A 26,690-nucleotide genomic window follows, 5' to 3' on the forward strand; every position below is an offset into this window, starting at 1 on the left:
ATGTATTTACTAAAGATTAACAATATTATAGTTCAATTTTACGCGACGATATTTTTAAACCAAATAAAATATCTAAGATAGAAATAATAAGACATGTCTTTTTCAAAGATAGTCATAATATATTAGAATTGTAATTCTTTAGAAAAAATGTTTATAGATATTTTTTGAATACTGTTCTAACCATGTTTTGTATTCTCATTCGGATTGCGACTACAACAGTTTATGCTTGCTTCATTTTTGTATAGATAACTCTATTCGGAAGCGATGTAGTTTTTGAGAATCAAATCACTAAAGAATTTTCTCTATGAGTAAAAAATTTGCATTTCACATGTGGTCTCTATTGATCCGGAGTTAACAGTTCTGGAAAAAAAGACACGAGTCTACACTGAAAATGTTGAAGTTTGTATAGTTATATCACATATATATTTCTGCAAAAATGACACCAGATTACAAATGCCCATAAACTCATTTGACCCTCCACGTAAGATAACATCGAGAATCAATAGTAACAAAAAAACCAAAATATCAAGTTCAAGAAGTTGATTTCGTAAAACATTTTATTTAAGAGGAGCAGTAAAGCTGCTTTACACGTACAAATGTACATATTATTTATGCTTAATGCAAGATAACAACACATAAAATGTGAAAGAACTGCATATTCAGAAAGTTTAAAAAGAACCTTAAAAAAGATGATATGCTAACATTCGCGGTTCTTTCAATTTTAATTATGCACAACTCAATTATCTCAGACAATGTAAACATATATGAAATATCAGGCAAAGATCATATTGTGTATAATATTTAGTAATCTGAAATGGTAAAATGTATTTGTATTAAACGTGTCATTATGAAGAAAACATTCATATAAAAACGAAAAAAAGAAAAGCCATCTTTTTTGATATATTGGTTAAGTGATCGAGTATGATATATTCACGGTTAAAAATTACACATTAAATTTAATCATCTGATTTCTCGGTTAATTTCCCTTCCAAAGTCAATTCAACCAAATTTATTTTCTATAGAGAAATATTATACAACTTGTGAAAAATATCAAGTACATGATTGTCAAATTCTGTATTCGAAGGATTAATCTTGGACGATACATGAAAATGGATGATTTAGTCAAATTTGGTTGAATCAGTCTGTCATTCCGTAAACTACATTCCGTGTTCCTCCATTGTCTTCTTCAACGCTTTAACATATTCATCCTTTTGTAGAGCAAAATCCAAGAATATCTTTGCCTTTTCCTTTCTACTTTTGTTTGGGTCAGACCACGAGATTTTCACTTCCTCAGGGACATTTTCCAACTGATAGATGGTACTTTTGATAAACTCGGAGTCTATTTCATCCAGAAGATCCTCTCTAATTTGTTGAATCCTTTTCTTTAAAGGAGCTGTCAAAAATCGCAAACAAATGAAGAATCCGTGTATGCAAAGATTAAAATGAACTAAAGTCAGACAAAACTGTAAAGTTACTTACATAGCTCCTCATTATAAGTTGATTTTTCTTTAGGCAAAGAAGCAATTCCTTCCAAATATGCATATGCTATTTCTCTGTTCTCCTTTGGTAGCTTGTCGCACAGTTTCAAGAAGTATTCTGCTTGGTCTCGTCTTCCTGTGATATCCTTCATATATGTCAGGTCTTCTCTGTTAAACAATTCTGCAATGTCTGTGTGTTCAATGGTCAAAGGCTCTATATTCTCTAAAATAAGGTCGCGGATTTTCTCAATAAATGAATCCTCTTTGATTGGCTTGGCTTTCGTTTCTGAAACAAAGTAATTCATAAAACATATGCATAAAATACATCAAATTAGGGTCTAGTGTTGTTTTATGCTGAATAAAGTGATTCCTTTAGTCAAGATTGTTTGTGGCAAAATGTTTAATATGGTTTGAACGTATTTTATTGCATATGTAGCATGCAATAGGCTTGAAGTTCTAGCAACTTACTATAGGTTCTCACCCTAAATGTTAATAATTTATTAGTATAATATAAACAGTAATGTGTCATGAATAAAATTTTGCGCTTTATGAAAGGAAGTTTTTTTTTATTAATTCTTAATTTCAAAGTACCATTTTTTTTCCGATCTGCTGGGACAGTTCTTGTATAGACCTCTGTGCCTTCCATAGGTATCCCTGTGCGTCGAGTAAAAATCGATGCTAAATTCCTCACACTCTCCCGTATCCCAGAACTATTTTCTCGTAAACGTAGACGAATATGAACAAAGGTGGATCCATTTAGGGCTTTACCTAAAAAGTAAAGTAACATATACAGTATATGACATTCAATTTAATACCTGTACTTCATAAAGGGACATGGTCATACTTTTAGATAAAAATTATATTTTCATTTCTAAACGTTTGCAATGCTTTATATACGTGTAGGCATTACCATACACAACCCAAAGTAACTATTAATCTTGCTGTTTATTCCCTTATTGTTATTTTATTAAAAAATTTATGATTTAGTACAGGAATCTAACATATAATTATTTTTAGTGGAAATCAGCTTTTACCAATTTGAATGACATTCCCATTTTGGACAATTTTTTCAATCCTTTTATGAGATGCAGCAATTTGACCATCGTCCGTCTTCAGGTATTCAAGAATAGCATTGCCATGATTTTCTCTCATTAAAAATGTAACAACAATTGGTCCATTCTTAAGTGCTGTCATAAGAATTTGACCAGGATGCACATGTATTGTCTTTGCCAGCCAATATCTCAAATCCTGAAGCTCGTCACTGTACGACTCTAGTTCAAACACCATGAACTGGATTTCAATAGGGTGACTTTCAACACCTACAAAATGAATAATTCAAGCAACTAAAATATGACTAGTATGGTCAATTAATTGAGTGTTGACTGAAACGAGGGGCGTTCAATAAATACTGTCATTGTTGTTACAAAAGTAACACAATAAGATATTTTTTGTTACCTGTTTTTAATAAGATAAGAGATGATGGGGTAAAACATGAGCCTTTTCTCTTTCTAAAATGATCTCACAACCTGTGACTTGTGCTGGGGCGTTGTCATAAAGAAGTCAAAAGTTTCGAATTCCAGACTTTGGTCTCTTCCTTTTCTAATGTTTCTTAACTTTCCTCAGCACATCATTGTTGTATACATGTCCGATGGTCTTTTGGAATAGCAACGTGAATTACAGGACCTTCACTATTAAAGAAAATTGCGCATAATACTTTCTTTGTAATCTGGCATCGTTTTGCTAAAACAGTGTGTTTTGACTTTTCGGTCAACTACAGCTTGTTATCAATTTTCCTTCGAGGTTCAAAATTATGTATCCATGTTTCATGACTTGTACAATTCCCCCAAAAAACCGTCGTCCACTGCAATTTTTAAGTAGTTTTCTACACATTTCAACCCGCAATCGTTATTGTTTTTCTGTTAATAGATGAGGTAACTATTTTGCTCTATCCCTTGGAGGCTAATGTGTTTTTTTTAAATTGTTAATACTGCCCCCGATAAAATGCCTACTAAAATTGCTATTTGTTTAATGGTGAATTAACCATTATTATAAATGATTTTGGTTATATTTTGCAAGTATTGCATCCGCTGAAGCCATTTTTGAATTTGTTGACCCATCTGTTTACTTGTCTAGCCTCTAATTTCAGCCTTCTTGGATGATGACTTACCAGTCATATTTTCAAACAGTGTCTCGAGTAGAGGTTATATATCAGCTTCTCAAAGGGGTATTCGATGATGAAATGTGGTCAGTTAAATAGAATATGAATCAAATCATGCGTGAAAAGAAATTCGAAGGTCGATTGAACCCTGTATTTTATGAAAAAGATTAGTGACATTATTTCTTGAACGCCCCTCGTTAAAAGGACATTTTACTTACTTTGAGGGAAATTTGTATTAAAGCATTCCAATTGAAACTGGTTTTCAGCGGAATACTGTTGACAATCTTTGACGAGTTTAGGTTTCCCACATATGTCAAAAACCCATTCCAGAAAACTCATGTTATACTGGAGTTTCAACATATCTGATAACTCATTTAGCATTTTCGTTGGGTTCATTTTTTCAACACGCTTGGGATCCACAAACTCTTTAAAGAGAAGCAAATTAACGTTAGCTTTCCAAATATCATATACCAAATTGTCATATACTGTGGAATCAGTTAATTGGTGGGGCCAAATTTCGTGGATTGGGGGGTATTTTGCTCATTCGTGGGGATGTAATTTCGTGAATGCGTCGGTTACTGTTACAGTAACAAAGATAAGTCTTTCTAAAATTGTTTTCGTTGAGGATTTAAATTTGTGAGGGAGGGCTACATACGAATACCACGAAAATTGAGCCACCACTAATTCTAATGATTCCACAGTATACAAAGTGCATATATATGCTCATACTGATTTTTTTTAAAATTCATTTAAAGATGGATACAAATCAAAGTATATTAATCTTACTGCGTAAATGAACTTTCATAGAGTGCCAAGTGTCGTCTGTAATACGACCTCCAATTCTTTCTAGGAATTTGGTAAAGTCGTTTGATTCAGATAGAATAGTTTTGGTTAACACCATGCCTGAAACTATTTAATAAACACTGGTTTAAGATAATTCAGTTCTCAGCAAAAAATACTATTTTATATACATTTCCAAACCTATATATATATATATATATATATATATATATATATATATATATATATATATATATATATATATATATATATATATATATATATATATAGTAATTCACTTTTATCATCGACAAAACATCATCATTATGACCCAATTTGCATAGTTATTTTTCTTGATCGAAACTACCATGCACCGTTCCTATCGACAATCTATGGTTTCATGTTGGAATTAAGCTTTCTGATGTCATTTCTTTCATTTGGCAGTTTTATAGAAGACTTTTATTAAATATCGCTTTCTGATTGAAAGGATCATTCATGTTTATTATTAGTTTTCATCGATGAAAATGTATTTATATCAGAATAATGCTCGAGTCATGCTGATAATTACATGTATTTATCAAAAAGTAAATAAAGATTTGGAACAAAATGAGTTCATGTATAATGTGATTAAAATACCAGCTGAAAGTACATTATCCTCGCAATTCGCTGATTGTTCTCTGCATTCCATAGCGTTTGGGGTATTTCTGTCCAGATCATTAGTCTACGAAATACACGTAAAATGTTCTATAAGTTTAACATGATGTTATTTATTTGGTGTCGTGGATAAAATATAATAATGGTTGAACATTGGGATTGATAATATTAAAGAAGATTGCTTATAGTAAAATAAAAAGGAACTCCAATTTTAAAGCAAAATAAATATTGAAAGGCAATATAATAGGAATATGTCTGTTTACCTTCGGTAGTTCAGTTTCAGAATGTAAAGCGGATCGCAAAACATGACTACTAAGTGATGCTTCAGCAGTTAATTCGTCGACAGACTGTAACGTATCTAGTGAAATGGAAACGTTATGCAATGTATTTTAGAATCCACAGCATTGATAAACACTGCCAATAAAGAATTTGGAAACAATATTAACAGATGGTGTGTTTGAGAAGGACGATTAATTATGACTAATGACCTACCAGGGGGGTAAATTACTTCGTTCTGTATCATCACCTTCATGATCTTATGTTTCAAAGAAAGTTTTAGCATCCAATGACATGTTAAAATTATTTTTTCTGACGTATAAAGTGCCCTCAGTGTCGGAATAAGGCAATTTCGTATCATCATTGTTACAATTACGCATCCAGTTTTCACTCCAGAAACCAGTATATCGTCGTAATTTGCATGGATCAAATTTGCTAACATCTCCCGTAACTTCTCAAGCTCCGATCTTGGGTATTGACTTATTCCTGAGCAATTTATAATGTATTTAACTTTAGTGTGACCTGAAATGTTCAACAAATTTCACAATTACCTGAAGTCTATTGTTTCATTCAAAACGTAGATTGGTTATAATTTAAAAGTATATAGCTTAAAACATAGAAAAGGTATTTTCAACAACAAAAATAATCTTAACTCTCTGATTTAATCAAACATCAAACATAATAGAATATCCATATCACATTTCAGTAATACGCCCAATATCATTCTATAAAAAGCTAGGGAAAATTAATCACTGATTTTGTTTAATCAAAAGACATTTACTTTCATTCCATAAATTATAAAAACCTTACAGATAATTACTTTGTTTAAATATCTAAAGATTTGTAAATGCAATTTTTTTATTAATAAAAGTAACTTAGGATAGAAAACCAAAATAAATCAATATATCTTTCCCAGGGTGTTAGTATTTATATTAAGGTACCTAGACTTATACGTTTTAAGACAATACGTCACAAGATGATGATTTAAATGTTTTGTTAAATCGTTTGTATCAATCGATTTGGTTGAATATCGTCATTGATCAGAGGTTGGGCTTGTGAGTCGCAGATCATGAGTTTGAATCCACCTGGGGTTTTGTTCCGATTTATCGAGTAAACATGAGTTTTTGTCTTAGCATGCGCATTCTTTTGCCTATTTGACTTACGTGTTTCTTATCCATCATGCTATTTATCATAATCAAGCAATTTTTTCTGCTGATTTGAGAAACTATATCAAGGTGTAGTTAGCCACCTTAATGAATTATCTATAAGACCCATAGCTTTAAAACAATGATATGGTTTTATTTGTATAAAAAACTGTAGCTTTTAGACCTAATTTTTTTGTACCTTTTTCTAATACTCCTTTTTCAAAAAAGTGTATTTCTTCTCCTCTGTTTTTAGCATACTTTACACATTCATCATAAAGTTCTGGAGCTTTACATGCTAAAAAGAGTCCTTGTAGATAAATTAAGTTGTTATAAACGAAATATTTTCCATCGAGGAAATCTAATAAATCCTTTGGGTCCTTTATCTCTTTTAAATCTTCGGAATCAACATCTTCTCTATCTAAATGGAAAAAAAATTGATCATCAAATTAACAAAAAATCTAATCATTATTTAAAAAAAATTGATAAATTGATGGAAATCTCACTCATTTACTTAAGCATAAAGAGATTATCATGAGATTGTACAAAATAAATGCATTCGTACCTTTTACAAAACATTTTATTCGCTTGAACACTTTTTCTGTCATATTTCTTGACAATGTCCGAAGAAGGTTATTATACTGCCCCATTTTAGTTCCATAAATCATTCTTTCTAATAATGGAAATCTCTCTTCGTCATCATGAATGCAACCATGTCCTAAAGCAAAGAACAATATGCCATACGAAAATATTACAATTATATATATATTTTTATATTAATACTTGACGAATAAATATAGTTATTTACAATATTTGAAAATTGAAAAAAAAGATTTTAGTTCATTCGAGAAATTTTAAAATGTAAATATGCAGACTCTTAGATACATTCTATCAAGTTTATTTAATATGCATCTAACAATACTTTAAATTCATTATTTTAATCATGCTTATGCCTACAAATGTACGAGATACATTGTTAAAAAAAACCCGAAATGCTTACTTGTCCGAACGAGATTAAATGGTACAACTACAGAAAATATATGTTAATGTTACACATAGAAGTCCTTATATGAAATATGATGTCATTTTTAAAAGACAAAATATCGTTTAAACGACTTTGATCAACAAAATCTACACTACTATATTAAAATAATAGATTAGAAATTTTGGGCTTTAATACCGAGAAATCGGAAAGGTATTGTTTTTTGTTATTATCCATTTGCATGGATAAACTCAGAAACGATATTACAAATACAATATTTTGCTACATGTATAACGGATAGATGGGAGACATTTTAATTGTGGTGAAAGCCTGTCCCGAGACACAGTTAGATTATTCTAAGTGTAGTAAAATTAATAGCATTATTGTAGGCTTAAAGCTTTGTTACGTAAATGTCAACAATACGGCGTGTCGATGTATCTATTTCGTAAATGTCCTATATCATATGCAATGTCAACTCGTGCACGCACGGGTCAGAGTCTAGTCCTTATTATAATAAAGAGAAAGTCTTGTTATAACGAAAAAGTTAGCCCACTAAACGACACAAAAGGTAATAAAAACAAGATACTTAGATGTAACAATAAGTGACTATATCTCCCCACGGGACCTTTTTTGAATAAATAACATGTAGGGATGACATTGGTAAATAAATTCACGCAACGGTCTTGGCAGGTATAAGTCACTGATGTTTTTTTATGTTCATCGTTCTAAAATGTATTATATTCTAACGGATAATTTAATATATTTCAAATCTACCGCCTTTCATTGGCATGATTGTGTTAGTTGTAAAACTAATTACCTCGTTAGTAAACTAAAACTAACTAAAACGATATCGATGGGCAAAAATATGCTTTAGTTGATAAAAACCCAACATATATTTTCAAAATAGCATTTAACATAGCTTGATTGGAACAAACTTTAGATAATACACATATATTAAATTAAATTTGTAATTGATACAGTGTTATCCACACAATTTAAAAGTAAAACTACACATAAATTCAAAATTCAATGATTTATATTGGTTTTCATGATATCTTATTGCTTAAGCATTAGACGTGAATACAAAATAGTTTAAACAGACCATTTGCTTGTGAGCAATATTGATCGGACCAATTCATTAATTTTGCTGAGACTCCGTCTAAAAATAAAACAAAATATGTTTGATTTAGACAGACAACCTTTTTGGTGTTTCAGACAAGATTAAAAGAGGTGAACATTGCGGGTGCAAATTTTTGTGAATTGTTCCCAAAAATAGTATATTTTTGCGATTTTAATTTGTGCAATGACAATTCAATTTAACAGTGGCCACTGCATAATATAATAGCTATATTGTCAGGAAATATATTAACCGGATTATAAAAAAAAACAGCCCTGGCAATATACATTGTGTCTTTGAATGATAATCAATATGTGCCTATTCACATAATGTGCCCTAACTACATTTTCCAATACATTTTATTTTCAACAATAATTGATGAATTCATCATAAAAAAAAATGAATTTTTAAGAAGTCTAATATAATTTTTCAAAATAACTGTCATTAGATTGATAAATTGCATTTTCGATGATATAGTGTAGCGGCTTAGGTAAATATTTCAGCAAGATATTTCACTTGTGGAGACAAGCACCAAATTTTGCATGAAGGTTTCTTGAACATTACTTGATCCAAAAATATCGTTGCCATTCAAGTTTTGGTCATTTTCAAGATGGCCGCCTCTTATTTCAAAATGGCGTCTTTTTCATAAAGTTTTCATGATATTTTAAATATTTCTGGGTAATGTTTTTATTTTCTGTGAAATTATGAAGAAGAATATGTTGTATGATATAATTTGATATTTATTCCATATATGAACACTTTATGAACACATAAGCGCATGCGTTTAAAAACATGTTGCAGCTCATTTTTGAATGTACGTGATCTAATCGTCTAAGCAGTTTCACTGCAAAGAGCAGTGCAAAATAATTCGGACTTGAAACATTTGCATTCCCCAGAACAACTAATATTACATCAACATTTCAGTAGTTTTTGACATGAAAACGCCATTGATGGTAAGGATGTCCCGTGTGAAACCGATAAACCGCGATGTTATCCCCACCCTATCTGGAAGGGGATGCTGAGGTTTTTTACTTACATAGTGACTGACCCAATGTATGTTTAGCTTGCAATACAGATCTCTTAATATGCTCTACAAGAGCAGCTCTTAAGGTATCGGGGGATGCCATTGTATGGAAGCTGCTTACGAGCAAAGAGGGCAAGGCGCGTGTCATTTACTCTATTGGAAGTGCTGGACCGAACGTACATGATGACTACAAATTCTTCTAGTTTATTAATCCTATGTTCTGTCACACTGTCACAAGGAGAACTTGAATCTGAGTACCTCTGTTACGTTTTCAAACACATTTCAGCCTGCCATTCTGTCATTTTACCTGTCTCAATAAATGCGAACTCTGTATCCTAGTCCGTGAATGCATGAAAGAATGACAGTGCTTTGATCATGGAGCCAGTGATCTAACAATGTCATGAACTGGTATCCATCGCAAATTCCTGCCCTTTCCAAATGTCACCCATAACTCATCAACTTTTAAATCATCAAAAACAACCACACCAATAACAACAACAATCTGTATCCGAACTTACTATGATGATTGAATTGAGACTACCCAAGGCGGCATCTTTTGCATTGATTTGCATTTTTTCCCTTTGTTACAACTATAGTAGTTTCTGTCGTAATAGTTGCAGATACGATTTGGTCTGCTTAAATCCAGATGGTCTTGTTTTGTTCTCGTTACACCGAAGAAAAGTGTTTGGTGGTCTAGTGTTTCTAGTTATCTTCCGTCTATATCTTATGCCTCATTTTCTTCTAGTTTCACCTTTATGATCTTTGTAAACATCGAAGACAATATCTACTCTCAAATGGCCTTGTGCAAGCGAAGATGTGCGTTAGGATAATGTCATTGGCATAGTTATCAAACGTTTGACATTGTTCTGTTGTTTTGAATTGACTAATGATGGGTCGTCAATAACAACTGAGGGAACTGTGGGTACACTGTTTGGCAATACTTGAAAAGCTTCTACAATAGGCATCGACTGAGATTTCACACCAGTATTCATAAAAAACATTTTGAGAAAATGAAGGGGGAATTTCTGATTTTCATATTCCAAAAATTCTTGTAAATCACATTGCTCTGACAGGAAATAAGAGTTTAGAAAACAGGCTACAGTCATCTTCTAAATTTGTTAACTATGTCTTTGAAGAATCAGCTTTTCGTTTGGAAACTTTACCATTAGAAAAACTGAATCACATAATTTTTCAAGCATTGCCATTGCACAAGCCCATGAGCAGAACAGTGCAATTGTAAAAGGTGATGATGGTACAATATTGCTAACTGTCAAAGAATCTAGAGGGTAAGTAACTGGAAACACTAGACTTGGAACTCTTTCCTTCGGCGTATCGAGTAAAAACTGAACTATTGGGTTTTAAGCAAACAAAATCGTATCAGCAACTATAACGACAGAAACTACTATAATAGTTGTAACAAAAGAAGAAATGTTGTCAGTAACAGAGCTATAGATACAGACTTTGTATCATCTTGAAACCATGAAGAAGCTGACACTTGTATGTTCCTACATACAAACATGCAGCCTTGGGAAGTATCAAATTCAAGTTCGGATACAGATTGTTGTTGTTATTGGTGTGGGTGTTTTTGAAGATTTGAAAGTTGATGAGTTATGGGTGAAAGGGCAGGAAATTTGCGATGGATTCAATTCATGATAATCAGTGGGTCCAAGATCAAAAGCACTTTAATTCTTTCATGCATTCACGGATTGTGATACAGAGTCCGTATTTGATGGGACAGGTAAAATGACAGAATGGCAGGCTGAAATGTGTTTGAAAACGTAACAGAGGTACTCAGATTCAAGTTCTCCTTGTGACAGTGTGACAGAACATATAATCAATTTGTACACATCATGTACGTTCGGTCCAGCACTGCCAATAGAGTAAATGATACGCGCCTTGACCTCTTTGCTCCTAAGCAGCGTCCGTACAATGGCATCCCTCGATCCCTCAAGAGCTGCTCTTGTAGAGCATATTAAGAGATCTGTATTGCAAGCTAAACATACATTGGGTCAGTCACTATACAAGTGACAAAACTCACCATCCCCTTCCAGATGGGGTGGGGATAAGGATTACGATTTTCGGATTTCACACTGGACATCCTTACCACCAATGGCTGCTTCATGTTAAGAACTACTGAAATGTTGATCTAATACTAGTTGTTCTGGGGAATGCAAATGTTTCAAGTCCGAATTATTTTGCACTGCTCTCTGCAGTGAAACTGCTTAGACGATTAGATCACGTACATTCAAAAAATGAGCTGCAGCATGATTTTAAACGCATGCGCAGAGTGTTCATATATGAAATGAACATCAAATTCTATCATACAACAAATTCTTCTTCATAGTTTCACAGAAAATAAAAACATTACCCAGAAATATTTAAAATATCATGAAAACATTATGAAAAAAAGACGCCATTTTGAAATAAGAGGCGGCCATCTTGAAAATGACCAAAACTTGAATGGTCAACGATAATTTTTGATCAAGTAATGTTCAAGGAACATTCATGCAAAATTTGGTGCTTGTCTACACAAGTGAAATATTTCATCCACTATCCGCTACACTTATATGCCATGACCGTTTTGACTGAACCATTAACTGTGGACTTTACAGAGGCACAGGGGACTTACATGGGAATTCTTATGAACATTTTTAAGCTTCTTCTTTTTTGGTTTGCGATTGAAACTTTACAGCAGAATTGGGCTGAACATCTATTATCATTTGTACAAATCATTTTCCCGAATGTACGATTTAAAATAGTTTCTCGTTTGTATATGTAAGTATTTCGTACGTACAGTAGAACAAAAATGATGTACAAATCATTTTCCCGAATGTGCGATTTAAAAATGTTTCTCGTTTGAAAATTTAAGTATTTCGTACGTACAACAGAACAAAAATGATGTAAGAATAAAGGAATTTTTTTTTAAATGAGAAAAGCAGCAACCGTGCTCACAAGACAAAGAATGTATTTATTGGAATTCCGATTTTTTAAGATTCTAACCTCAGCAAAACATGCATAACAAAGGACTGCAAACGATAGCACTGTCTAGCCGCCAAACTAAAAGTTATTTTTTGAAAGTTTTATTTTTTATTTTATAATAATGTAAACATTTATGTATATTTTCATTAAATATAAATTATTTGGTTAAACAAAGAGAGATAGCTTTGTTTTTTGGGTTAAAATAGCTCATTTCATAATAGAAAATAACGGAAAACGGAAATGTTTTTTATAACATCCCCCCCCCCCCCCCCGTGAAACAAAAATTGCTTTTGAGGGGTTTTAATTATTGTTATTTAGCATATTTTTACCAAAGGGTTTGTTGTTTCACGGGGGAACATATGTCTACAGACCGAAATACATTCCCAAAAAAGAATTTTGCTTTGTAAATTTTCGAAAAATAATTACCAGATATGAATTCAAATGAAATTTAACTTTAATATATATTGTTAATATGTAATTGTTAAGTTTTCACTCAAATATTGGCCGCTAAATAATATTTTCCGCACTCATAGAAACCGATTTCCATGAAATGTTTTAAAGACCCCGCGTTAGCAAAACTTTTGTTTAAAAATGAATAATTTGATTACGCATTTTATTTTTATATACATTGATTAGGATTTGATTATACTTTTTAGTTGAAAACTTAGATTTTGAATATCTGACAAAAATTCCGAAATATTTGGATGTAAAATGTAGGCGGGAAACGGGCGTTAGCGTTCGCAGTTCTTTTTTCTATTTTACAGTAATACTATGAATCATTTCAATTTTTTAAATCTTGATGAGTCGCACTTGACTTCATTACGAAATATTTTTCATCTATTATTGTTTAAGATTTAGACATGAAGAAAAACAAACCAGTTGCTTTGTCTTGTGAGTGATGTTGAACGGATCCATTCGCCAATGTAGTTGGACTTTCGTCTAAAAATTATTTTAAAAAAAAGAAAATTATGGTCGATTTAGACATTAGCATAATTGGAAGCTGAAACGGCTTTAAAAGTAATGAACATTGTATAAAAAAAACATTAGTATATGTCACTCCTACGACCTATTATCGTTTAAGCGATTTACATTTGTGTTGTGTTTGTACGTCTAAGTGTATCGTAGGTACGACATAAAAAAAAATGAAGTCTTTAAGGTGGATCTATACACCACTTTTTGATGACGCAGTACGCAAAAAGTCACCTGGAAGCATGCAATTCCGGTACTGGCTGATTTAAACTGAGGCGAATTGTATGGGGGCCGCTCTATTAAAAAATTCGTTAAATGAATAGTCTTAGATTTAATTTGTTAATTGGAAAAATCATTACTTATAAGTATTGTGACACCTTCACGTTGTGTCGTATTATTTATCGTAAAAAACAATAAAATCAGGTATACTTTTTTAAATAGTTTCTTTTCGATTTTCGATATCTTACAGCGTAGCTCAGTGGGTTAGTGGGTTCACTATAAACCTGTAGGTCATGAGTTCGAACCCCGTTGAGAACAATACAATTTTTAACTTTCCAAAATTTTCTAAAACGTATTTTTTGGTTGAATATTGTGAAAGAAAATTCTAAACCGGTGAAAGTATATTAATTACATGTATTATATTTTAATCCACATTAATATTGACAGATGTTCCTAACCATCATATGGGGATGGGAGGGTGACTTTGAATTCCTCTCAGTTGGGATACATAAATCCTATTAGTTAATTTTCCCCTTTATTTATTTGACTTAGTTTTGCATGAAAGCGAATAAATTAACTTATATAGGCCTATAATGAAATGTGTATGTATTTATCATTCCATCGTGATATTTAGGAAATTTTCTTTAACTCAGATATGAAAAGTCCCCGAGATGTTTGGACCCTGGGACTTAGGAACGATAACTCTTACTTGAGGAACTTTCATACCAAATAAAATTTAAAATATTTTTTGTGTTTATTTGCAATGATTTTTATTCAAATTTTTTATGTCACGGTTATTAAAATACATTTTTTTATAACATCAAGCAGCTTTTTCATATGATTTGTCAACAGAGTAAGAAAATATGAAAAAATATGTTTTAGGGAAATACTTTAAAAAAATTGCAATGATAAAATGTTTGATTATTAAGAAGTATTATATTTATTTTTAGGTGTCCGAAGGAAATATCCATCATATGACCAAAAAAAATGTCTCTCAATTTCTCAATAGTTGACTTTTTAAGAATTATTTCACAAAAACACAAAAAAACATTTGAAAATTCTTTAAAAATACCTATAGTATCCCTATCATCATTTTAATATTTGATAAGTATATGTTTTGTGGTCTTCTATTGAAAATTGGAATAAACTGTGGGTGTATAGAGCCACATTAAGCACCAATTTGGTTTTTAAAGAAAATTTTAGAAAGGTTTGGAGAAATTTTGTTCAAATGAAAAAGAAGTGGTACTTTGCTACAAATATTTATCGTAATAAATTATCTTAAGCAAGTCATAACATTTTTTTTACTTATATATAATTCTAAGACCTACATGTGTATTTTCTTTCAAACTTGACGAATCACACTTAAGTTTATGATACAATTTTATACCTCATAATTCTGTCATCTCTTTGATTAAGACTTAAACAAAAATCACCAAACAAACAAACCAGTTGTTTTCTCTTGTGAACGATGTTGAACGGACCCATTCACAATTGAAGTTGGATTTCCGTCTAAAAATAAAACATTAGTATTATTATAAAACAAAAATTCTCTTAAAATGAGATGTTTTCTTTCTTTTTCATAAAATCTGAGTTATATGAAGGAGGAAGATGTAGGTTTCGAACTTTAATGCAATTTATCAATTCTAACAGACTTATAATGTCAATACTCAACCTAATTTTTTTGTGTGTTATCTCAAACTCAAACAAAATCAAATGAGATATAGAGAATCAATTGTTATTACGAGTGTGAAATTGAGAAATTCAACCGAGGGGACACGATTTACCGTCTGTGACAGTGAATCTTGGCCCCGACGTGGAATTTCACGATACCACGCGAATATAAATGATGAATTATTATTTATCTCGCATTATTTTATAAGAAAAAGATGACTGACACCGTCATTAAAAATTCATATTCCTTATTTTAACTCCGATTGTACAATTAAATATATAATCGAAAAGAGAAAAAAATAGTTTACACTTTATCTGTAAGCTTAGAAATACAATCCCATTTTATTTGAATCTTTTTAAATGTTGTAGATACGGATGAAACTCTATGCTGTGACGCTAAAAAAAAATTCCCCGCGCGCTACATATAGTGCAAGTCAAGAAAAGTGCATAAGACAATTTTTAAAATGATTTTATTTAAATTACAATCAGTTAAGCAAAACAATTTCCTGATGGATTAGCACATTTTAAGACTTACACAGGAGAATATTTGTTTACGTTTTCAGCAGTTAGTATTACACAGTATAAGACAGAAAAATCTGACACTGCTGTCTAACACATACAAACTTATATCATATCGGCGATGGTGCAAAAAAGGAGATTAAAAATAATCAAGCAAGAAGTTTCCTTAGAATGTTTTTGATTGTAAACACGCGACATCTTATGCAAACTCGTTAACTCGGTAATAATAAAAACATACAAGCTTTAAAAACGACAACCGATAGATAAACGTTAAACTCTTATAGGTACAAAACATAAATGTGAAACATGAACAGGTGATATGTTATTTAAAAGATAAAAAAGCAATTTGAAAAAGTTTGCTGATACATTAACTTCGTTAATAACTTGTTCAAATCACTTGGAAATAAAATGCATTGTTTTCGTGACCACTTTCAGAATACTTGATCATGTACCAATGACGTTCATGTATTTGTGTGAAACGTTTAACATTGTTATTAATTTTTCATATTTTCGTTTAAATAAACATATTTTTTTACGAATATGCCTATCAATTGTATTATACAATTAAACAACAGTTTGTTTTCCGTAGGTTCACCTGAGGAAAGATATTTTGCAAATGTACTCAAATGAATTTCTGCATGTTTTCTCAATTTAATTAAGTAGTATAAAAATGAGTTAAATATCTATCACCGACGCTAACGTTTCTTTTGGAACAAGTTTGGTGAGGTTAATTGTTTATAAAGCACACAAATTGTGAACAGATATATATTAAGATATTGTTTACGCAACTGAAAGTTGTGCTACTGTCTTGATGAGTAGAATTTAGCAACACATAACATTGAAAATTTAGACTTATGTGCCTTTATTATAGAAAACCAATGCACACTGGTTTTAGTAAAAGATTTATAACTCAAAGTTTTGATTTTTGTTCATAGGATATTATTATTCTATTGACATTTATACTACCTATATATAGTAGAGGTCTATGCATTGTCATACAATTAGTTTAACTTAACAAGTGAAACTTAAATATTTCATATTTTAAATCACATGAATATAATTATACGATTGTTTAAGTTGCAATGCTTTTGTTTTATTGATGCAGCAGTTTATAAATCCGCTGGCTGTTTTATAATACACTTAAACAAAGTTTTGGTATTATGCATACAGCTCAGATATTAAGCTTCAAAATATACAAACCATTTTCCTTGGTCATAACAATATGAATATCGCTTTGTATAGCAGATTCCTTGGTGTGTTTGGTTCCACCTACAAAATTATAATATCCAATTATGCTTCTTTTTAAAAAAAATCTCTATTCTACTTAATCCAATATTTCAATTTATTATTAGAATACAAAATGTTATTACATATATCATTTAAGTTTTAAGAGGGAGTCATTTTGTGTGAAAATATTTTAATGCATTGGAAATATAGAAGAGATTTACCGCCAAAAGACTATTTATTTTGCTTTTATTCTAACTCTGCTTCTTCATTCTTCAGTACATTTACACATGTATGTCGCTATATTGTTATCATATCGATTCTTATCATATTTCATTCTGGTTCTTTTTTTTCTTTATGTTGTGCTTATTTCTTTGTTGCTTTCTTCTCTTCTTATCCATGTTAATTTGTACTTCTTTTTTAATATTTATACCGTTCGTGACTAATTTTCTTTATACTAATCTCTATTCCAAAAATGATTTCGATCACGCAAACCATGAAGTCCATTCAATAAAGTCGAACAAAAGTCTTGTGATTTTAATTAAGGAATACAGAATCATTTTTTGAGTATTTAAATATAAATAAGCAAACCCCATATGCACCATAATTATAAGTCAATTAAATCTATTGGACGGTATAGTACACCATCGATACGTAGTGTTTTCACATGCAAAGACCCTTCAAAATGTAAATATTGCCACATTATGACACCAGGCGGCAGTGTGTTCGCTACAATTTCTGTTATCTGAATCGAAAAAACACAACCAGCGTTTTTGGAATGCAAGGCGTTTTGCTATGAAAACGTTTCGCACCGGGACATTTTGCTTCGATTTGTTCAATATATGCCGTCAGTAAAGGAGACGCTTAATCGAAAAAAAGTATTCTCCAAGTTCTCATAATTATTTTCTCAAAAGATTTAAAGAAAGATCAATAGTCTGTTGGCGGTAATTCCACTCCATTTAGGAACTTACTCAGTTCATTAAATTCTATAATCGGTATAGTCCGTGGTTTTTTAGGAAACAAATCTGTTAAAAATAATAGTATAATGTTTGATTTGTAGGTGTTTTTTTTCGTCTAAAATTCAAACAATCAGAAATAAGTTTAAAAAAAAGACAAAATATTTTACATATTTCATGCAATTTTGTTTTAGCAATGACGAATATTCATTTTTTGTTCATTTTTTCTAATATATCTATTTGTATTATACACATGCAAAATAAAAAAAAATTAAAAGTAAAATTCATGTTTCTCTTTTGAATATAAGCATTATAATTGTCTCCGAAATCAGTTGGAATTTTAGAAAAGTCATAATTAATCTTCTTTTTGACATCAGGATAAAATATTTCGTTCAAAACAAATATAATTTGTCTTTTTTGTAAGTTACATTTACTTGTTGACAAACATCGTTTCATTTAAAAAAATTGTTTTCGATTATTCACTATATCATCGCCTCCGAAAACTGTGGATTTCAGAAAGTCATAATTTTTCTTTTTTAACATCAAAATCAAATATATTCTTTACAACAAATATAATTATTCTTTTATGTAAGTTACCTTTTTTTGACAAAGAACGTTCCAAATTTATACAAAATACATGTATTTAAAATTTGTAAAACGGCGTTAAAAATCACTCATTGCCTGTATTTACATGCATATTTCTCACTTTTTATATAATATAATTTTTTATTAATATAATTATATCTTATTGTAAACAAAAAGACAATGTTACTTACGTTTGTATTGAATGTATATTCGTTGACGTAAAAGGAAAGTGAAGACTACTATCAATAGAACTGTGACGACTAGCAAAGAAACTATGATGATAACGTAGCTACAAAAATAAAATAAAACAGATTTTGTGAAGGCCTGTTATCGCTGTGATATCACTAAAAGTACAGCAGATTTATTATTATCAGTTGTTATAATACTTTAATGTTAAACACTGAAATCTAATTGGTTTGGACCCAGTTTATAATCCGTTCTATTAATATTACCCTCAGCGTTAGAATTCACTTCATTCCTAAAGAAGTCAGTTATGCGTTTGAATAAATGCGAATTAATAATAAAAATAAAAGCGGTAAAGTGTCAGATATACGTCATATATGTCAGACAGATATATACATTCCGCCACTTTTTGCTGTACATGTACATCTTTCAATTGTAAAACTACTTTCAATTTGTTTAATAATTACCGGTTTTTTTTAATGTTAATATATTATAGATGATGTATGAATGGCTGAAAATTATAACATTATTATTTTTTTTACTTTGCAATTGTTAGTACAATTTTACCTTGCTTCTTTGCAGTTTTACGTGAAAACGAACAATTATTTTAACATGCATCAGTTTGCAACATTTTAGTACCTTTTAATCACATTTTGCATTTAAAAATATTCTATAAATATAAAACCTTTTTCAAATATGTGTTTAAAATTGTGTGAATTAGAAATAAAGATAAAGCTTAACAGCATTTCCATAAACAAAGGTGAACAAACGTTTGTATGACTAAAATCCACTTACACAACAGCAACAGAATTTTCATTTTTGGTATTTCCATTAACATATATATATGCTGGAGTAGTTGATCTAAAAATAAACGTACAGAATCCGTTTAAGTTGTAAGATAATTCTAAAAAATTAATTTGAAAAAGAATAAATTTTTTTCTTTCAAAATTTGTAACTTTTTTTTATCACGGTTAAAGAAATAATTGTATATAAATAATATATGGATTTTTTTAATGATAAAGGCAATACAAAATGAACTGTAAGTACTGGTATATATGCATAATCGAAATTTTTTTTTTTTTTAAATAATCGGTGTGTTTTATACATGTATCTTAGATGATTGCAGTCTAAAATTTTGTAGTTGATCTACATGTATCATTGGATCAAGATTGAGTTTTTGTATTGCATTTAATTTGCTAGGATATAAATAACTACATATTTTATAGCAGTTGATTTTTTTCTATTTAAATTTAGACAAAATATCACCGACGTATTTTTATGATGTGTACTTGATGAGATTAAACACACCTATCAAATGGAGCTAGATAATTGCAATAGTTATTCGATTTGCAATTTGTAATTGATACCATACCTAAATCTGTCGATTTTGTAAAGATAAAAAATACATACGTCAGCCTCCTATGTCTATTCTCGGTGGTCGTTTTGGAACTGATACTGAGAAGAAACAAATATTTTCTTCATTCAGGTAATTCTTACTGCATAAGTCTTCAAACATCTTAATAGACAGAATTACTTACGTTGCTGTACTTTGCGAGCAGTTCGTCTGGACCTCAAAACATCTTGCTATACGGTTAATTTTCAAACACTCTGGGTCTATTAATGTGTAAAAATAAAATATAACATAAATAAAAAAATAAAATGAATGCTATATCACACATGTACATAACCAGCTTATGCTATCACAGGTCAAACAAACGGGCGGGAACTTTCACCGTATGCACGAGTCTTTTTTTTTTTTTTAAATGTAATTTAATATTATTTCTTTTTTTTTCTTGGGGGGGGGGGGGTCTGGCCTATATGTTCATTGTTTATGGAGACCCGGTGAAGTTAACACTATTCAAAATTGAAATGGACACATAATAATAGCCAATAAAGGTCTATGCGTTTGTAAGGAACTTATGGGGTTCTTCTCCCGCACATCAACAGAAGATTGAACCAATCACAAGCGGACAACTATTTTTTGCCCACTGTTTGGTACACAAACGTTTGATTACTGATCGAAGAACGTTCATAAGTTTTTCAGGCGCTGCATTTTCGTTTTAGTTGATAAGTGTTTGTTATATTCTAACTGTGAAGTTTGTAAGTTTCTTGAACAGAAAGGAATTGTTCTAATGTCATTCGTGTCTTCGATATACTGATAACAAGGACTTCACACAGTGAAAGTATATAGAACTATTTGGCTAACAACCATTGTCGCCCCTTTTCAAAAGGTTAAGTTTGTTAGCGTCATCCGATAAAGTTTCACTTGTGCTTAAATAGTAATGCTTTATTTGATATGATATGCAAGTCCCCTGAAAGCGTATGATAATCGTTAAAACCAACTGCGATAAAATATGTAATTATTTATACCCTTGTAAATTAAATGCAATACCAAAACTTAATCGGGATCAAATGATACGTGTAGATCAACTACAAAACTCTAGACTGTAATGATATAAGATAATGTATAAAACACACAGAAATTCCCATATTTAAACCATACCTCCACTTCAGTTTGGGTTTAAACTCTAGACCTGTAGAACCCATTCTAATGACAATGCGCGGTCAGCAAGCTAATTATTCGGATATCTAAGCAAGCCTTAAAACTTATTTTTCATGACGAACAGAACCTGACATGCTGTTGAACACCACAAGATCTTTGAGATAGAGGTAAGGTACAGTTTAACGTCAATTTGATTAGATCTTGACGGTAATTTTTACAGAGAAATGTACTTATTATACTCAACTAAAGCAATAACAAATACAAAGAACAAATTTTTTGACCTGCATAGATTGCATAGATGGCCCAGTTGTTAGCTCGCTGGCCGTCCACTGCCAGAAAAGTGGGTTCCACTAGATTAGAGTTAAAACCCCTTGCCGTGGCGGAGGTGAAGCTTTAATATCATGGTGAATTTCGCATATAATAATGAATTGCAGGCATACACAAACGTATTAAAAAGGCTTGGCGATTAGCAAATTATCCATCAGAGCTGACAAACTTTAAAATACAATGCTATTCGCCATAATCTATCATTAAGTAAAGAACAAATTTAAACATTTTTACTTTAAATTTTGAACATTTTCCTTTTTCCTTATACAAAACTTTTCGTTAAAAGGAGGTGTATATTACCTAAGTATGGTCAGGACCATCCAGCTTACTGAACTACATATTAAATGGATAGATGGGATTAGACAGTAAACAATGACATTTCTGATACGGGAAGTTATTTTTTATAATTTTATTCAAAAAATATTTTCAAACAGATACTATGTATTCCAACTTTGTTATCATCTACTCAGCACTGGTACACTTTTTTCTTTCAATTATGTAAATTCTTTAGCACTTTGTTTGAAAACTTTATCATCTATAAATTACGCGCATTGTTGCCGTTATGTGTCAATTGTTTTAATTGCATTTCTCTATTAACAAAAAATAATTGATTTTTAAATACAGTTGCAAGATTCATTAATCTACATAAAAATTTAAATAGCGAGCATATAAAGCCAGATCCAAGCAACTTTTTTCACAATTTAAGTGCTGTATCCGATCATTTAAAGTATTAATATATATATTTTTATTACAGTGCCAGAGCATAGTGGAGTTTTCTGTCACAATATATATTTTTAATGTATTTGTAGCTATCAAGTCAAAATGAAATGACCAATAAAACTAATGTCCACTTACGCTGAAATACTTTCTTAGAGTGAAACATCGTTGATGGACACCCGTAGGTAAAATCCGAACAATTGTGGTAAGTTGCGAATGTGGTTCCGTAATTGTAAATTGGACAAAACCCTGGTTTTTCAAAGACAGATAAAACACAATTATTATTAAAATTCGTATGAAATTGTTCTAAATTGAGAAAAAAAGTCCTTTATGAATGTAAATATTAATTTAAAGAAAAACTTTAAAAAACTTCTAATAAACAATTGCAAAAGGTGCAAAAATCACCTGGAGCAATGGGAACACTCCTGCCACAGAATTCCACAGTCTCGTTTAAATAAATACTTGGCATACAATGATACACAGATGCCTGTTCATTCGGATCTGTTGACATCAGATCATGATGGCAGTTAAGTGCTTTGGATGCATTTATCCATTGATAAATATCTATTGGATCTGGACATGAGTCAACTCTGTATACCCATTTGGGCAAAACTGCACTGTTGCATGATTTCCATGTGCTGAAAATAAACTACACAGAACCAATATGCAAACGTTTCATCTCAAATAAAAATGACATTATTTTTAATAAATGTAAACAGGAACCGAATCACATTACTTGTCATCTTTTTTAAATCGATTGAATTTTGAATAATTATTTTTTCATTCATAAGTATCGTAGATTGATTCTATAATTCAATTCAGGTTTTCACCGTGAAACTAATAGCTTTTGACTTAATCATGATTTACCATGACTCCTAAAACTATTCATAATATAATAATAGCTATACAAACCAGGCTAAGATTAATTAAGATACTCTGCATCATTTTTGATATCTGAAAGAATAACATTAACATGATTATCCGAGAATGTTACATGAAAATATATGACATGTTTCCCTTTAGATATATATGCTTATTTGTAACATAAAGTAACAGCACTCGTTTTCAAAACATATTCTCTGAAAATTGTTGAATGGAAACAAAACAATGCTACAGTATTTTATTTTTATCAGCGTATTCTTTTCGCAACAAAGATAAGAAAATTTGGCAATAAAATAAAAAACAATTATATAACAGGTATAAACAATATACATATGAGTCAATGCTCGCTTATAATACCTCCACTCTAATGTGATATACAAAATAAGCAAATTCGACATTCAATAAGAAGTTGTTTAAAGTCCAATTTGTTCAAAAATGAATCCCACCATATGGCATGCCTAAACAAAGAGTATTAAATTTTCAATCATTAGCGATAAATAGTTGCTGAGAAATCTTTGACAATTATTCTCTCTCGAAATGTTAGGCTTCAAAGAAACCGATTTGGGTTTTTTTGTGGAAAAACGACAATAGCAAAACTCTTTTTTTTAACAATTGGTAATTCACACCAACTTTAGATTATTTGCAAAGTTTCAAGAAAATCAACCGTTGGTTCTTTTTAGGGGACATTTCAAAATACAGGTACATTTACTATAGGAATATATAAGAAATTGTCATTTTTAGCAATTTGAAGCAGATTAAAAAAATATTACAATAGTTTTTTTTTCTCAAATTATAATATGTGATTAGTAGCATTATTTTCTACCTTATATATAAAAAAACTATAAATTACCGTCTGGGTTTTAGTGATAGCAATCTTAAAATATTAAAGTACACCATATTTTGCTACATATTTGGAGTATCATAAATGTAGATTGGTATAATATATGAGTAAAATAATTAGGAAAAATACCCCCGAGGATAGCATTATTCTGTGCACAGATTTTGAACAGCTTACGATTTTTTACTTTCTATTTTATGTTCTTTCTTACAACGCACTCCAACAAATCTTCATTTTATCATAGTCATAAAAGCAAAAATGGCAAGGCTCACCTACCGTATAACGAAAAAATCGTTTTAAAAAATTGAATTTTTCTTTAAAATCGTAATATTTTTATCTGTATTTTGTTAATTGTGTTTAATATTTTAAATGATATCGAAAAAATTCATTAAAAGTATGTCTATACTGCATTTTTCTAGAATGCTCAAAAACGTTCGCAATGAAAACTAAATTCGGCCCCCTAAATAAACAAAGTCGTCATTTAACAGGATGTTGACGCTCGATTGGTACAAAAATGAAATCTAAAACAAAAGTATGTTTCCTTCTGAGCGGGGGTAAAAAGACAGTTACAGTATTTAAACAGTATTTGAGATTATATTTTTAAAAAAATTCTTCAGTTAAGGTTATCAATTATTTACTTCATGGATACACAAAGTAATGGTAATATTCACATCATATTAGATAAATTCAACCTCTTCTCTTCAGTTAAATAAATACTCAAACCTGTCGTCCATGTAAAGTGGAATAACAAGGTACAGCATGTTTTAACATTTTAATCCAACACCTGAATGATGCTCATCTGATCTTTCCATCCTAGAATGTGTAGTATGTGTTTTGACCTAAAATTTTGACAATATAAATACAAATATTCGAACTTTAAGCATAATGAATTTTTGGGTCATATCAAAGGATCAAATGTGAAGTATGATGATGATTTTAGAAATTTTATCAACTTTTGTCAAATAGTTTTGTACAATAATTGATCCAAAACTCACAGCAAATATTTAAAATGTTATATTAAGAACAAGGTGATGACAAAGGTGCTTTAAATTCAATTTTTATTTAAGGAGCCTGGATGGCAAACAAATTAACCTTCAGATTTACCAAAAATTTAAAGATATGGTTTGTTAAACTTTAAACATTTATTCAGTAAAAAAAATAATCCAGAAATTTTACCTTAAATTTGGATATCTTTTTAATTTTTATATAGAAAACTTCTTTTGAAGAAAATCATTACGGTCTAAAAATGGCCAAGACCACCGAGCCCTCTTAAATCGCTTAACAGATCTTTCATTGTTGCAAATTGTCTTCAGCAGTAATTCAAAAATACTTTTCTTCCATTATGTTACATCAGATATTGCCTTGAGTTACCAATTATAACATATTCCAATGTATACTAGTAACACCGACATCATATCTTTAAATGAAACCTTTGAATCCCGTATGTACATTTGTATATCATTTTTATATAGTCAATCTTTTTTATAACTGTATAAAAATGCATTACAAAAATAAAAAAGCATCAAATGATTCATTGCAGCATATTTCATAAAGCGCTCTAAATTACATAAACTTCCAAAAGTATACAGCATGTTTCGTCGATATCAATAACTGTTTGTATGTGTTGCCTGTCTTGTGCTTTAAAGCAACAAAATATAATATTGTAATTTGTTTGTAAATATATTATACATTTACTTCATCATACTTGCAAACATACTTACTTTATTATACTTCTTTTCTTTTGATATTCTCTCCATTCTTGATTTTTGTGAACAATATTTGAGTTATTGCTATCTGAAAGTCAAATTGCTATGAAACGTCTATAACAGTTATTCCGTACATATTTCTTCTACTAACACTATTAAGTAGAAATTAATGTTTTCTATTCCCCTGAGTCTATGTTTCCTCCGGTTCTCGACCATTGACATCTTTACGTATTGTCGTAACAAAATAAAAATATTTTTTTAAATATAACTATGTTCAAGTATTTCTTGGAATTTATCAAATGTTTATGCCGATTTTCACTTGAATCCGTCATTTCAAAGAGAAATATACGAGTTTTCCCAATAATTTTCGAACAACCATCGTATACAAAAGTTTTATTTGAAATTGCAATGATTATGTTTTGAATATTAAAAGATCTCATTTATTTATTCATTTACTTGTTTATTTATTTGCCATTAAAAAGTTAAAATAAATATTATCATCTCTCCTCTCCTCGCGATAATGTACATAATGTTCTGCGGAATTACACTGATTATGTCATATTTATTAATTGTGATGTCCCGAGTGTGTATTCATCTTACGTGGACCTTTAAATAAGTACAATGTAAGATTTTTTATCTGCTCGGCAACAAACTAAATGTTATTGAAAGAAGATATGTACACATAAAACAAATCAATACCTCGTTACTCAACTTTTGTTTTTGTTTTCGTTTTCATATATCGTATTAAATGTTTTTTTATGTTTCAATGCACCATACATACATGTACATACATCTTATCTT

At 30.5% G+C, this 26,690-nt stretch overlaps 1 protein-coding gene across 1 annotated transcript; it reads right to left on the minus strand.

Annotated features, from left to right (window-relative positions):
- Positions 1–530: 530 nt before the first annotated feature.
- On the minus strand, positions 531–25,977 carry LOC128178799 (uncharacterized). The gene is made up of 22 exons (XM_052846156.1): positions 25,905–25,977; positions 24,907–25,022; positions 23,376–23,417; positions 22,869–23,112; positions 22,602–22,712; positions 20,455–20,530; positions 20,327–20,371; positions 19,712–19,777; positions 18,925–19,022; positions 18,164–18,217; positions 17,169–17,237; positions 7,054–7,206; positions 6,691–6,909; positions 5,563–5,868; positions 5,334–5,428; positions 5,053–5,137; positions 4,423–4,545; positions 3,855–4,061; positions 2,513–2,797; positions 2,070–2,246; positions 1,480–1,764; positions 531–1,393 (listed from the first exon to the last, which is right to left on the minus strand). The coding sequence occupies exons 2-22, from the start codon at positions 24,952–24,954 to the stop codon at positions 1,158–1,160; spliced, it is 3,024 nt and encodes a 1,007-aa protein (XP_052702116.1). The 5' UTR covers positions 24,955–25,022; positions 25,905–25,977; the 3' UTR covers positions 531–1,157.
- Positions 25,978–26,690: the final 713 nt, after the last annotated feature.

This window comes from Crassostrea angulata, chromosome 3, assembly GCF_025612915.1.
Source record: "Crassostrea angulata isolate pt1a10 chromosome 3, ASM2561291v2, whole genome shotgun sequence".
Classification (NCBI taxonomy): domain Eukaryota; kingdom Metazoa; phylum Mollusca; class Bivalvia; order Ostreida; family Ostreidae; genus Magallana; species Magallana angulata.